The 16496-nt window shown below is 34.4% G+C and overlaps 1 protein-coding gene across 1 annotated transcript; it reads right to left on the reverse strand.

Annotated features, from left to right (window-relative positions):
- Positions 1-10021: 10021 nt before the first annotated feature.
- Positions 10022-16269, reverse strand: LOC138914162 (zinc finger CCHC domain-containing protein 10-like). Its single transcript, XM_070219377.1, has 2 exons — positions 16141-16269; positions 10022-10497 (listed from the first exon to the last, which is right to left on the reverse strand). Exons 1-2 carry the CDS (start codon positions 16146-16148, stop codon positions 10122-10124), a joined length of 384 nt encoding a protein of 127 aa, XP_070075478.1. The 5' UTR covers positions 16149-16269; the 3' UTR covers positions 10022-10121.
- Between the last annotated feature and the right edge of the window lie 227 nt (positions 16270-16496).

The following is a 16496-nucleotide window of genomic DNA, read 5'->3' on the forward strand; positions in this document are numbered from 1 at the left end:
TTCGTTAACTAATCTCGAGCAACTGACCAATAATTCGTTCGCATTTTCGGCTTTTTTCTGTAGCGTTTTGTGAGATAAAGCGTAATACTCACATCGACAAAATATGCGAAATAACCAAAGGAGAGAGCGGGAGACAGATAGCCGGCTAAAGCTCTTTTTATAAGCATAAGAGCGATAGCGGAATAGAAGCAAACATGTTTCTGGTCAGTACACTGAAAAAAATCCAGCATAAAGTTCCAGGTTATCAGTACAGTAAAACTGAGTTGATACTTAAAATAAAAAAGAATACAAACAACAAGTATTTCCCTAAAATATGAAATTGTCTTCGATCATGTGAGGTATGCACATATAAATTTGTAATTTGTTAAAAAAAGGCAGAGCAAAACATTAAATGAATGGTTGAAATCCACACCACCTAGATTATTAAAGGTTTGTGACCGAAAGAAACAGTGCGCATGAGTGATAAATTTTGAAGCCTATTCGCAGACCCTAAAACGCGTTTGGCACACCTTAAATATCTTAATGCGCACCGTATATGCGGACAAACAAATAAAGAGACAAAATAAAGAGCGCCGAGTTCTCATGGACGTAGACCGTGTGCGTTGCTTATCTAATTGAGTGTATTTTCGATTGAGTGAATATGAATAATTTAAATTGAGTAGACTTACTTAGCAAGTCGACTCATATTCATATTCATATCTAATTTGTTATATTAGTAAGGCACATATGAATGTTTATATTCTATATAAAATTGGTAAAATAGAAAGAATCATTAATTAATTCACACAGTCAAGAAATTTGCTTAGTAATTCTACTCAAATAAAATTATTCATATTCACTCAATCGAAATACAAGCGATAAGATAAAAGTTGTCTGAACAATAAAAGCACACGATCAAAAGGGGCCCCTTCAGCGCTGTGGGATTTCTGTGGCGCAACTGAATATATACCAGAACGATGACTTTAAAAAGCTTCAATGTATAACCTTTTTTTTTTTTGGAAATAATTGATTTAAAATAAAACAATTTAGTTTGCTCCATTGATTGAAATTTTGATTATTTCCAATATAGACTCAACAGAAGAGATAAGAAATTCTATGAATTTTGAAAGTCGTATTCTTGAAATTAGTATAACTAGGAAATTCCCATAAAAACAAGCAACCCAATAAACTACGTATATTTTTGATTAGCAGACATGTCTGTGCGTCTTTATGTTTTTAGTCAATGAAAATTGGATTGAACATTGAGTTAACTTAAAATGTTTGGTTTTATTAATTAATTCTAACAAGTTCTTGGCTTTATGGTAAGTAAAGTTAGTAATGTCAGAATTTGTTTATATATTACAGTGGCGGATCTAGGATTTTGTTTTGGGGGTGATATCAGAACAATGTTGCTGTTGCATTAATTTGAATTCCATATATCACCCATATCACCCCCCGTGGATCCGCGCATGAAATATTATTAAACTAATTGCGAGCATAAACATGAAAAAGCGAAGATTAAGACAACGCTTCCAAAAGTGACACTGTGTTCTTTGGGGGCTGCATTGTGATCCTTCGTAGTCCTTGTCTCATAAACAACAATGTCCTCGTTTTCGGAGCTTGACCAAGAGCTTCTTGCGTATGTCGAAGGCTTGTACGACGATTTGAAGGCTGGACGTTTTTTGACCGAATCGAAGTGGAACGAACTGGACGTATCTGTATGGGATGGGGGTGAGTAGGAGTGCGATGAGAACCATCCGCCGGAAATAGAACCAGAACTGGAACTAGAACCAGAACTGGAACTAGAACCAGAACTGGAACTAGAACCAGAACTGGAACTAAAACCAGAACTGGAACTAGAACCAAAACTGGAACTAAAACCAGAACTGGAACTAGAACCAGAACTGGAACTAGAACTGATACTGAAACCCGAACTGGAACTGGAAAAAGAGCTTCTGATAATCGTCAAGAGGATCACCACCACAATCAAGATGACATACAGTCGCCTTAGAAATCGGGACATTCTGAAATATACAAATGACTCATTTACTCACATTTATTCATAATAGATAATAAACAAAAAACGAATTAACAGTGAACGAGGACTGTCCTAAGTCACAATGCTTAAGTAAAGGGAGTGGGAGGGAAATGGATATATAACACTTTTTTGATGGCGCATAACTTTTTAATAAATTGTCTGATTTGAAAAATGTCTTCTATATTTCGATAGGTATAAATATACACAACAAAATTGCATTTATACTTTTCGGAAATCTTTAAAGGTGTGGGCGCCAGACACATTTTAAAATCGTTAGTGGGCGATTGTGGGCGTTGTGGGCATAGCGCTCAGCCGAAATAAACTTGCGCTGCGTTGAAAGCCCAAAAATATGTCTCAACCTTCTAGCTTTGGTAGTTCCCGAGATCTCAGCGTTCATACAGACAGACAGACAGCCAGACATATGGACATGGCTAGATCGACTCGGCTAGTGACCCTGATCAAGAATATGTATACTTTGTAGGGTCGGAAACGCTTCCTTCTCCCTGTTACATACTTTTGCACGAATACAATATACCCTTTTACTCTACGAGTACGGGTATAATAAACCTTTTTTCAGACATCGGCTTGCCGAAGTTTAGTTTCTGGTTAACACAAATTAAAGACTAAACTATTGTTATCAATGAATTCATTTGTAAAAAAATAACTATAAAATGATTCATGCCAATTCGTGTGAAATAAATTTTGTTTTCTGAAAATGCAGAGATAAGTGAAACATGACAAAAATGGGAAGCAACATACGCGCCTATTTTCGGAAGTGCGCAATATAATGAATGGAATTCTTATGTACAAATAAAAAAATCACTGGGTTTCAACACTTGGATCAATTTTTATATTCCAAAATAAATATTAATCTATTTATTAATCCAGCATCTTTAAAAAGAAAAAAGGCAGCATTTTAATATTTTTAATTCTCAATATTAAACAACAAAAAAAAGAGTCTTCTTTCTTTTTAGATTCTACTACAACGCGGCCGAGTGAAAGGACATAATTTCGAAGATTTTAGGATTTTGTTTATAGGACCGTAAGGATGCAATTACCTGTAAGCTAGTACTTGGGTTATGAAACTTATTAAATATCGTTTCCCGAAAATGTCCTTTACAGAGTTGATGCTAAATTACGAAATTCTAATTCAATTTAATTTTTTTTGGGGCTGTTTCTGCGCGCACAATATTTGATTATATTTCGTTAATCGATCTCGAGCAACTAAACGGCGCTAAAATTTTGTTCGCGTCCTCGGCTTTCACAGAAGCGTCTTGGGAGATAAGCGGAACAGCGATCGCGGAATAGAAACAAACATACACTGAACAAATGCAGTTCCAAATTGTCAGCACAATTAAATCAACTTTATCAACTATCAACTTTAAATATCTTAATAATATAAAGAATAAGTATTTCTTTAAAATAATAAATCAATTAAAAACACCTCTTAACGAGGTAAAAAACTAGTGACGACCGCACCTTCAACATACAAAAGTTCTGATATCAACATTTGTGACGAAAAATTATTACACTCGTCATTAAATAGACTTTCTAATATTTTCTCATTCGGCCCGCCCTAGCAAACCATTCCAGCATTTTCCCCTTCACAGGTATTTTCTATTGCAGCGTGACGAATGAGAAAAGATTAGAAAGTCTATTTAATGACGAGTGTAATAATTTTTCGTCACAAATGTTGATATCAGAACTTTTGTATGTTGAAGGTGCGGTCGTCACTAGTTTTTTACCTCGTTAAGAGGTGTTTTTAATTGATATCAGAAGTTTTTGTTTGTTTACATTTGCTCTCATAGGAGCTAATATATACATTTAAATTTAATTGGTCAATCATAATTTTTAAACTATTATATTTTAACAAATTAAGTTAAAAGGCGTTGAAGTATTTCAAAATACCTTTTAAACGAGGTATAGCACATGTCTTTACCTTTAGTAGTGTAGAACTTACAAACTAACGAAATTGAGCTATTTTTAGCTTTTTCCCACTAAAGTAGCGGCTTTTTCCCAAAGTCGTAGAACAAAAGATTCCTATATGGAACTCTTTAGTGCAAATTTACTGATTCCATGACCCTAAAATACAGTTCGGATACCCTCACCCAAATTCAATACTCAGGGAGCGTTAGTTGTTCGAGCTGGCAAAAGTGGCTATTTTCGTATAAAAATAACTTTTAAACGTGACTTTTTACAGTAATGTGTTATATACCAAAATTTAAGGAATCTCAAGGGCTATACAGTTTAAAGTTGTAAGGAAAATCGTTAGAGCCGTTTTTGAGAAAAATAAAAAAAAGCTAAAAAAAAAGTTTTCAAAAATTGTCTTTTGTGCATATTTTTTTAACTATTACATTTACACAAATTGCATATAGAAGGCGTTTTTAGCATTTAAAAATACCTTTCAAACGAGATGCAGCACAAGTCTGTAGCTTTAGTAGTATAGAAGTTACGGCTTTCCGAATTTTAGCTATTTATAGCTGTTTTCCCGCTAAACTAGCGAGTTTTTCCAAAAGTGGTAGAACAAAAGTTTTTTATATCGATGTCATGAACGTCATATCAAATTTTCAAAACTTAAAAAACATGTTTTGGACAAACTGACAAACTGACAAACTGACATACTGACAAACTGACAAACTGACAAACAGAATTAAATTTTCATTTTGGGAAGACGAAGAAAATCTTATTTTGGCTATAACTTTTGAACGGAGCGTCGGATTTTGACAAATGACCCCTCATTCGACGGGTATTTTCAAAAGGAATACAACTAAAACATTTCGAGGGGGCATTTATCCCCACCGGCCCCAACAGCTCCAAATTTCGAAATTTTCACTTTTTCACTTTTACCGCTCTCTCTCCCAAGCCAATTTATTTTCTTAGAGTCTTGGTATGCAATCCTGTTAGTTTTCGCAATACCTTTCGATAGGTGTATCATTCATTATGATCGGACCATCACAGTAGATTTTCATTTCTTCGTGTATATATAGTAGTCGCCTTCGCACACTCTCCTGGTGCGCTTCGTCACTACATGGACTGCCGTCCATAGTGATTATTCCTACTTCATCAGCATTATTCGTACGCCTGTCTTTTTGTTACTCAAAAAGTATGCAACAAAAGACAGTTATAATATCACCCCTCACAACAAACTTCTATATTCGCCACTGAGTAGAACACATGTTTAAATGTTTTTATTTAATTTTAAAAAAGTAAAATAAAAGAAGTAACAAGTGTAAAGATACAGATATTAAAACAGTAAAATTGAATTAAAAACGGAAAGATTTAATAACTAATTCGGAAAGCAAAGTAATTTATTATGGAAAACCTAATCAGTTAAAATTAAAGACTCTCTCAGTCGAAAAGAGAATATTAAGATAAATGGTTTAAACAATGTTGTACAAATATAGAATAACTAAGCAACATAAGAAATTAAGTAGTAGACAAAACTGATGTTTTCAAATGGTTTCAGCTCAGATCGTGATTGATTGGGCATGGTATGCCACAATCAGAGTTACCGCCATGGTGACCACAATCACAGTCAACAAAATGGATATAGGAAATAATTCCTGTTTACGTTCTGCCACCTGGGAGCGACTGCTTTTTTTTTTCTTCTGTGCTACTGGGGCCGATGTAGGTTTCCTGGTGGTCACAGATCCGTTTGTTTTTTCTTTCTTCTGTGCTACTGGATCGCATTCCTCTCGGTCGATCACAATGGTTACATTATTCGGATCTATTACTTTTACTTTCACTAGTTTACAATGCTCAGGTTTTGGGACCGATGTAGGTTTTCTGGTGGTCACAGATCCGTGGGTTTTATCATTAATTCTTTTTAGCGCGGTATAGACATTTTCCCACAAGTCACCCTCTGAAAGACAACAAAATTAACTTTAGTAAAGAATTCAAGTTAAACTCCGTTTTAAACTCACTCGAGACTTTGGTAGACCTTGGCGGCGCTTTGGTTGTGTGGCGCGAAGCAGATGCATTTACAGTCCCGCCAATTCGTTGACGGAGAAGATTAGTAACGTTGCGGGAAGGTTTAACAGTACCCGGTTTGTGCCGTGCAGCAGAGCCCGAGTGGTAGGAAGGAGTAGGAGGTAGGAGGTGCGGAGCAGCAGCTCCGGAAGGTTTCAGCCAGCCAATAGTTCTGTTCGCCTGGCTCGGCCTGCCACTGTTAACATAATTCGCGTTAATGGAATTTGCCGATACTAGGAGCACCACCACCATTAGGCCACCAATAAATGCCCTTGTATAACACGTCATTCTGAGATAGAATCGCTGAAATAGAACTTTGCTGCGTTCACAGTTATATTAACTCCAATTTTTTGTCGATTTTAATTTATCTTTCACTCTGTGACTTTGCTGCCTTATGAGCAAAATATTCGTGATATATGAAGTCTTTGGTCACTTAAGTTATGAAGTTTTTAAAAAATACTGAGCTTGAATGCGAAATTTATATTTTACAAAAATACAACCTCTTCACTTGAGTTCTGTATTAAAACTGAATTTTATTTTCCAATCCCTGCTTAAAAACGAAAATGAAATTCTTATCCTGGTCTTATCTTTTAGCCTCGAAAACAAACATCTTGAGCAATTACATTTGGTTAGCCTCAAGTGGCCTGCACTTACAGATGACAAGTGCTAGCACCGATCCCCTGCACTATGGGTAATCATTTAATTTTTTTGACATAAAATAATCTTGTTATTGTTTTACTGTATATTTTTTGGAGCTACAAATTAGTTTGTTATCTTTGACAATGCAAATTTGCAATGAAAATTATTTTTTTTACAGAAAACAAAAAATTACTTTTAAACCTGTATCTTTAAAATTAGAGATTAAGCCAGAAAAACTGACCTTTTACCCATAGTGCCTGTTGGGTTTGAGTTACAGATCACATTTTATGGATCAAAGAGCACTTAATATATATTTTCAGCATAAAGTTCCAGATGGTCAGAATAATTAAACAAAGTTAATACTTTAAATATATTAATAAAAAAAAATAAGTACTTATTTCTTTGAAAAACAGTTGTAATAAGAAATTTTTTCCGATCCTAAGAAATATGCAAATACACTCGTACCTCCTTCATCAGCTTTAACAGTCGGTACTGGAATTATTCTTGGCATTCACATCTGCAGTGATAATGGCCAATATTAGTAGCAGTACCACAATTAAGCCGATAACAAATCCCCTTGAATAAAAGGACATTCTTAAACATTCTTAAAAATCGATAAAATAGAACTTGGGTGCGTTCGATGTCTTACAGTTATCCCAATTCTAATTTTCTCTGGATTTGAATTTATCCATTTATAAGTAGTTTTTATATATATTTATTGTAATAATAATAATATACACTTAAAAATGTTTTTATTTCATTAAATAAATATATAAAACAAACAAAACTCTTCTTTATTAAACTATACGGATTAAACAATGTTGCAAAAATGTGAAATATGAAATGTAATAAATAATTTAGAAGTAGGCAAAACTGAAAACTAACTTTAGATAAGAATGTTTTGTTTCGTTTTAACCTTACTCGAGACTGTGGTAGAATTTGTTCGCACTTTTTGCGGGTGTTGCGAAGGAGCAGGAGCTGAGTGGTTTTAAACAGAAGGAGCAAGATTGCGCCAGCCAATTTTTCTGTTCACCTTGGTCGAATTGTGCGGAGGAGTACCGTTTTTCCAGACACTCGATTTCATATTGGCATGTACATCCGTAGTGGTAAGGGTCAATATAAGAGGACCACCACCATTAAGCTGCCAATAAATTCTGAAATAGATCACTGAAACAACTCACAGTCATCTTAACTCTAATTTCTTTCGGATTCAATTCATCATGCTGTCTATGACTGCGATGCCTACGCACAAAAAAATGTGCTTGGTAAAATTGACCAACAAAGATAGTTACGCAACTATTAAAATAGTTACGTGTATTTTGTTTTTTCTTTGGGTGTGTGTCTTTGCTAATTGTGTGTAAATATGTATTTTGTTGTTGTGGAATAACTATTTACTTAGTAGAATTGACAATTTTGCTGGTTGGGGCCTGTTTGACAATTATGATTTGATTTTACCAAGTTTTTTTTTGTGTGTACATGGGCAAAATATTGGTGATATTTATAAGTTTAAAAAGTCTTTGTTCCCTTAACTTATTAACTAGACGTTGTATTAGGAAAACCTGAGCTAAATACTTCTGTCTAAAACTTCAATGAGACTTAGTTACCGAAGATTTTTAAAAACCAAAGCTTACAAAGAACTCACATCAAAAATGCTCAAAAAAACTTTTAAAAATCTTTGGCTTGTGACGGGGATTTTTCTTGAAGAGAAGGGAAAAGACACAGGCGCCCGATTGAAAGAGCATTTCGCCATATTTATTAAAAAATTATTAAGCTTATAAGAAAGCTGTTTGGGAATAATCACATACATTTCCGCGTCTCTGCGCACCGTCCAGTTAAAAAAGAGAGACACCGAAATTTAAAAAAATATCACCAGTTTACAAAGTTAAATCGTCAAAATGCTACACACAAGCTAGTTTGGATACTCGGTTAATATGACTCATGATTAGTTCCTTAATTCTTTTTCTCTTGAATTTTTCGTATAACTTCTCTCAGGGTTTTTACAAATAAGAATAGGTTGCAAAACGCTCAATCAAATTCAACAGTCAATTTGGTATGAGTCACAATTCTCAGATTCGAAAGTGCGCACAATGTCTTTAAAATAGAAAAACAAATTCATTAAACTATGCCTTGAACAACTAAAAAAAAACAATATTTAGCAAATAAAATTAATGATCAGTTATTATAATTGTTGGGAGCTATATGTAGGGGAGAGTGGGGTAATTTCGTCAGCATTTTTTCAAAGCTATTTTTGGTCCATCTTGAGACACGTTATCGTATTTCTATTTTTATTGTTGAATGCGGTTAGCACCAAGCTTTAAAATGTGACATTCCCCTATTTTTTTAATTACCTTGGTGATTTATAACAAATTAAAAAGTAAAACCAATATACTGGGGCAATCTCGCCACATAGGGGGGTAAAATCGCCACACCACTGGAGCAATTTCGTCACCTGAAAAATGTAGGGAACTTTACGCCTGTACGTATGCTACCCTGATCAAGCGTACCATTTTTGTTGACGGAAATGCACATTATAGCACTGTGTATTGTATAAAAAATCGTGTATCTTATTCCTTTTGAATTGTGGCATTCAGAAAAAATTTCGTCGAGAACTAAATGTAGCTTTTGAACTGTTAAAACACATTTAATATTATAGCTTAATTATCTTGGCCTTCTGTGCAAAAAAAATGCATTGGTTGTGTCATGCCGTCTTGAGGGACTAACACAAAAAAATTATATATTTTTAAGACTTATGGATTCCGAGATATTGCAGGTGACGATATTGCCCCTGTGACGAAATTACCCCACTCTCCCCTACATATTATTTCACTGAGTGCCTGATAGTATTTCAAAACGTCAAATAAAAATAAATGAGTATATTGTATTCGTGCAAAAGTAAGTAACAGCTAGAAGGAAGCGTTCCCGACCCAATAAAGTATATACATTATTGATCAGGATTACTAGCCTAAGCGATCTAGCCGTCCGTCCGTTCGTCTGTCCGTCTGAGCGCTGAGATCTCGGAAACTTAAAGTGCTATAGAGTTGCGGTTTACGATTTAGATTCCTTAGCTTCCCATTCAGCCCACTCGAACGCCTACAAACCGCGAAAAGCTGTGGGGCCCACAGTTTTAAATTTGATTCTTCAATACTTGTAGATTAAGTTCTATTTCGTTTTAAATTCAGTAATATATTTGTGCTGGCTACTACGATATTTTTCCTAAATAAGCAGTATTTTTCATTCGCGTTTGGCGGTCAAACGTCATTCTAGACCATAAGTACATATGTATGTTCTCGAATTTTGCTCAAAATCCCTTAAATATTACGTCCCCCTATACGGTTTTGGGGATACAAAATCTTCCCACCCTAATGTACAATATACATTGTATATATGAGTGTAATATTTGAAAATTTATTTCAACACAGATTTTCTGCAAGTAAAATAAAGCTTTTTCTTATTTTAAGAAAACAATTTATAAGTTCAAGAAAACCACTTTCTAGATTTAAGAAAAATCTTTGAAATGCTTCCTCAACCATTCCTCAAAACTAGGACCAGAATTAGAATTCGAATTTGAATTTGAATTAGAATTCGAATTCGAATTAGAACCAAAACCAGAACTAGAACTCGAACTCGAACTCGAGCTGGAACTGGAACTTGAACCGGACCCGGAACTGGAACTTGAACTGGAACTGGAACTTGAACTTGAACTGGAACCTAATCCGGAACTGGAGCTGGAGCTAGAGCTGGAACTGGAACTGGAACTACGACGTGTTCGGATAGAGTCTGTGGGCATTCCCAGGACACCTTCGGGGATTATCGCCAAGAGGATAACCACCACAATCAGAATGACATTCAGGCGCCGTAGAAGTCGGGACATTCTGAAATAGACACAGGACTCAGTTACATTTATACATAAAAGGTTATAAACAATAATAAAATATTTTTCTGCTTGGTTATACGAAACGGGTACAACGGTTAACATTTTACAGGTATAAAATGTCCTCTAACTTTCTTATACACAGCATTGAGATCCATTCATTAGTTAAGAAGCAACAATTTGTCAAAGTTGAAAAAATTGGAAAAAACGCAAAAATGCTGGCATAAATGGCTTCGGTAAAAACCTAGAAACCTTATGGGGTCGGAAACGTCTCCTTCACTGCGTTACAAACTTCTGACCAACATTTTAAAACCCTCTGCAAGGGTATAAAAATTGGAAATATATTTCATTAATCAATCTCGAGCAACTAAACTGCACATTTTTGAACAAAAAAAAATGTATAATGTGAAAATGTTTATTTCTCAATATTATACAAAAAAAAGGAATATTTTAAATTTAGATTTCCCTAAAACGCGGCCGAGTGAAAGAACGAAGATTCGAATATTTTGGGATTTTGTTTATAGGACCGTAAGGATGCAATTACCTGTAAGCTAGTACTTGGGTTATGAAACTTGTTAAAATCCGTTTCCCGAATGTCCTTTACAGAGTTGATGCTAAATTACGAAACTCTAATTAAATTTGAATTATTGCTGCTTTTGCGCACAAAATATTTGATTATATTTCGTTAATCGATCTCGAGCAACTAAACTGCACATTTTTGAACAAAGAAATAATGTATAATGTGAAAAGTTTTATTTCTCAATATTACACAAAAAAAAGGAATATTTTAAATTTAGATTTCCCTAAAACGCGGCCGAGTGAAAGAACGAAGATTCGAATATTTTGGGATTTTGTTTATAGGACCGTAAGGATGCAATTACCTGTAAGCTAGTACTTGGGTTATGGAACTTGTTAAATATCGTTTCCCGAAAATGTCCTTTACAGAGTTGATGCTAAATTACGAAACTCTAATTAAATTTGAATTATTTTTCAGGCTGCTTTTGCGCACACAATATTTGATTATATTTCGTTAATCGATCTCGAGCAACTAAACTGCGGTAAAATTTTGTTCACGTCCTCGGCTTTCTCTGAAGCGTCTTGGGAGATAAGCAGAACAACGATCGCGGGATAGAAACAAACATGTTGCTGGTCAGTACACTGAACAAAGTCGGTCAAACAGTTAGTAATTGTCTGCATAATTAAAGTATCAACTTTAAATATCTAAATAATATAAAAAATAAGTATTTAGAGATTTAGAAAAGGTCAAAACGAAGTAATCCTATTAAAATATCCCTAAGTATTAAAAAAATAGAAAAATTATTCCTAAAAATAGTTTTTTTATGGTGACCTGCCTTGAATTAGTGGCAAATTTGTCGTGAAAAAGAAAATTTTTCTTAGTTCAAAGGCGAAAATTTTATTAGGGCGATTTTCTTAAATTTAGCAAATTATTTTTATGAGTGTACTCTCAATACATCACGGCATTTCTAAAAAATAGTCACTATTCTGAACCATTGCCCATTTCTTTGAAACTCGACGCCAAAATTGAAAATCCCCAAATATTTACGATTTCTCAGAGAAAAAACCATTCTGAGAATTAAATCTTAAATGGAACTAATTTTAATTATTCATTGAATCTATTGTTCATTGTATGCTTTAAATTCGGTTTAAAGCGTTTTCATGAGAACCTCATATCCTACACACAAAAAAAAAACTTAGTAAAATCAACTGTAATAATTGTCAAACAGGCCCCAACCAGCAAAATTGTCAATTCTACTAAGTAAATAGTCATTTCACAACAACAAAATACACACAATTAGCAAAGACACAAACCCAAAGCAAAAACAAAATACACGTAACTATTTTAATAGTTACGTAACTATCTTTGTTGGTCAATTTTACCAAGCAAATTTTTTTGTGTGTATGAGTGCTCTGCCAAGGCTAATTCGCTACACACAAAAAAATTTGCTTAGTAAAATTGACCAACAAAGATAGTTACGTAACTATTAAAATAGTTACGTGTACTTTGTTTTTGCTTTGGGTTTGTGTCTTTGCTAATTGTGTGTATTTTGTTGTTGTGGAATGACTATTTACTTAGTAGAATTGACAATTTTGCTGGTTGGGGCCTGTTTGACAATTATTACAGTTGATTTTACCAAGTTTTTTTTTGTGTGTAAAAGTCATTGCGTTCCTTTCTTCATCGACTTAATAAGTTCTCCAACTTTTAATATTGTCATTTTTAGTACATTTATGATGTTTCCATTTTTATGCAATGTATAAAATTTTGAGTCTATTAAGCAGAACTTTGTTGGATGTACTTATTTGATTTCTTATAACGGGTGTCTTTTTTTTATAGGTATAGAACTTTAAGTTGCAAGAAAACAACGATGGATTATTCGATTGACATGGATTTTTTTTTTATTCGAAAGATTATTTTGTGGCATTACATTTTATATATGATTTCTGGCATATGACCGCCACGGCTGGCTCGGATGTAGTCCAATCTGGACGTCCAATTTTCGTTGACTTTTCCCAAGTTTGTTTCAGCTAAACGCCAGCTAAATAAGTCATGGCAACCTCTAAAACTAAAAAATTAAAAACCTTCACTGAACATACATAGAGAAAAATACATGTTTACTCGCATTCTATAGGATGCCTTGACTTACAGTGGCGGACAAAAGTCTTCGAAAGACCCCCCTTTTGGGAAAAAGTACACCCAGAAATCCGTTCGACATGTTCAAAAATCAAGCCCAAACAGGGTCAAAAAGTGCGTAAGCCTTGTTCATAAAATTTGAGTCACTTTTAGAACACCATGGTGTTGAATTAGGAAGGTTTGGGTAATTTTGGAGAGAACATTTTAAAAGTTCTTGTTAGTACCTTTTCTTAAGTATTTTGTTTGTAACTTAAGTTATTGTTTATAAATAAGAATAAAATTTTGGTTTGCAAAGTCTAAGTTATTTGAAATGGGGAACGCAAAACACATACAAAAAGGCATATTTACATACATATATTAAAGTTGTTTAACTGAGTAACGGGGCGACTACAGCGTTCTCTCTTGTTTTAATACTTATAAACTGGAATGACAATATCACCTTATCGGTTCCCGGTAGACAGTGATAAGAAAACCCTAGTCCCCAATTTCATTGAAATTCGGTTGGACACATGACTCTCTGCACTCCTCTGGGTTATCCCAAATGTATGAGCATCATCTTCATAAGAGTAATCTTTCCGGTAGCCGCGTCATTTCCTACAACAATCTTATAAAACGGGACTGGACATTGATAATAATTTTAATGCACACAGGAAAGTCGATTACACTAAGCTACTAGTTTTGATTTGTATACGCCTGCAAGATGTATTTTAATTTCAGCATGAAGGAGACAGCTGTTACTCGTAGAGTAAAAGGGTATTTGCATTGGGGCAAAAGTATGTTACAGGTAGAACAACAAAAATAAACTTATTAAAAATTGTCAAATAGTCTCCAAACACAAAAAATTTTTGTTATGAAAGTTACTTGAAAGAATTGACAATTTTCGTGGTTGGGGACTGTTTGACAATTATGTATATTGGTTAATTTTACCAAGTTTTTTTTGTGTGTATATTCTTGATTAGAATCACTAGCTGGGTCGATCTAGACACATGACCCTATGCACTCATCTGGGTTATCCCAAATGAATGAGCATGTTCTTCATGAGTATAATCTTTCCGGTAGCCGCGGCATTTCCGGCTATCTCTAAAGATTATAAAATGAAAGACCGATTTTTAAGGGGATACGATAACAACCCAAACCGTGAGAGCAAAACCGTAACAGCAAAATATTTGCACACTATTCCATTGGGGGCCCTAACCGCCCACTAAGATCCGACACGTCCCCCCGATCGGGGATGCACTTAATGCTTAACTTCTAAAGTGGCTGGAATTTCGAAATATGGATTTCACCGAATGTTAGGTTTGGAAAAGGCCTAATTAGAAATCAAAAAGAAATTTCGAAATCCCTCATATTTTGGCTACATTTAAAATGAACTTTTGGATTTAAATCGGTTTCTCTGATTAGTGGGATGGGTAGAGCTGTGTGGAGAGGTGAGGGGAACTGGGTAATTTAGGTTAAAATTTGTTGTGGATTTTAAAAACTTAAACTGCTGTTCCGATCTATATAATTTTCGATCAATAGTCAGTTCTGTGGGTAAATGCATGGGTTTTATTTTTCAAAAAGTATTTTTCATTTTATAGATATCGCGGTCCAAGGAGGATTATACATTTTAACCTTTCTTTAAGTCTTTTCCACCCAAAACCAAACATCAAGATTGGGTTTTTTTTTTCTCAGCGACACAACAATCCTTATTCAGCAAAAAGTACTTGTTTAATACTAAACAAGAAAAACGGCGCCGCAGTCAAAAAAAAATGAATATAAATTATTATTACACTAGTTTACAAAATAAAATCGACCTCACCCTAATCGAAGGCAACCTTAATTTTCCGGTAAAGTACATCTCCCTGATTAAGAAATGGGCACTTATAATTTTTTGTATGGTGTCAATTTTTTTTTAAGTGTAAAAAACGTTTTTGGCCCTTTTTTATTTTTTATCTCGAGTTCTGGTAAACCGACTGAGGTCATCGATGACTCATTTTACAGGTAATATACTGTTCTTTAACTTTCTTATACACAGCATTGAGTTTCAGTCATTAGTTTAGAAGCCACACCTCGTCAAAGTTAAAAAATTTGAAAAAAATGCAAAAGTTTTGGCATAAATGGCTTCGTTAAAAATACACGCAAAAAAACCGAAATTAGTTTTATAACTTATTCTGGTAGATGGTACTTTGACAAAAAAAACAAGCTAATGATCATTAGAATCCACCAGAAAATGAATTTTATATCGATTTTTTAAGTTGGGCAAAACGGATATTACAGCCCTGTTAGAGCCCTGTCAGAGACCTGTTGTCTCAGTTAACAGCTGTAAACGGCCAAAAAATCATGGTTGTCCCAAACTTAAAATATTCATATAAAATTCATTTTCTGGTGGTTTCTAATGATCATTAGCTTGTTTTTTTTTGTCAAAGTACCATCTACCAGAATAAGTTATAAAACTTATTTCCGTTTTTTTGCGTGTATTTTTAACGAAGCCATTTATGCCAAAACTTTTGCATTTTTTAAAAATTTTTTAACTTTGACGAGGTGTGGCTTCTAAACTAATGACTGAAACTCAATGCTGTGTATAAGAAAGTTAAAGAGCAGTATATTACCTGTAAAATGAGTCATCGATGACCTCAGTCGGTTTACCAGAACTCGAGATAAAAAATAAAAAAGGGCCAAAAACGTTTTTTACACTTTAAAAAAAATCGACACCATACAAAAAATTATAAGTGCCCATTTCTTAATCAGGGAGATGTACTTTACCGGAAAATTAAGGTTGCCTTCGATTAGGGTGAGGTCGATTTTATTTTGTAAACTAGTGTTATTAGTCGTAGAGTAAATATGGTATGTTACAGGTAGAAGAAAGCGTTTCTGACCTATAAAGTATATATATTCTTGATCAGGATCACTAGCCTAAGCGATCTAGCCATGTCCGTCCGTCCGTCTGTCCGTGTGAGCGCTGAGATCTCGGAAACTTTAAGGGCTATATTGCGGTTTAAGATTTAGATTCCTTACCTTCCCATTCAGCGCAAGTTTATTCTGCCGATGTGCCGCCCACACTTGAACGCCCATAACCCGAGAAAAGCTGTGCGGCCCACAGTTTTGAAGGTAGACTGAAAATTAAAACTGAAGTGTATTATTTCGTTTTAAATTCAGTAATATATCTCTGCTGGCTACTACGATATTTTTCCTAAATAAGCAGTATTTTTCATTCGCGTTTAAGAGTCAAACGTCATTTTAGACCACATATGTGCTCCAATATTGCTCAAAATCCCTTAAATATTACGTTCCCCCTATACGGTTTTGGGGCTCCAAAATTTTCCCACCCTAATGAACAATATACAATGTATATATGAGTGTAATATTTGAAA

The sequence above is a fragment of the Drosophila takahashii genome, chromosome 2L (genome assembly GCF_030179915.1).
Source record: "Drosophila takahashii strain IR98-3 E-12201 chromosome 2L, DtakHiC1v2, whole genome shotgun sequence".
Classification (NCBI taxonomy): domain Eukaryota; kingdom Metazoa; phylum Arthropoda; class Insecta; order Diptera; family Drosophilidae; genus Drosophila; species Drosophila takahashii.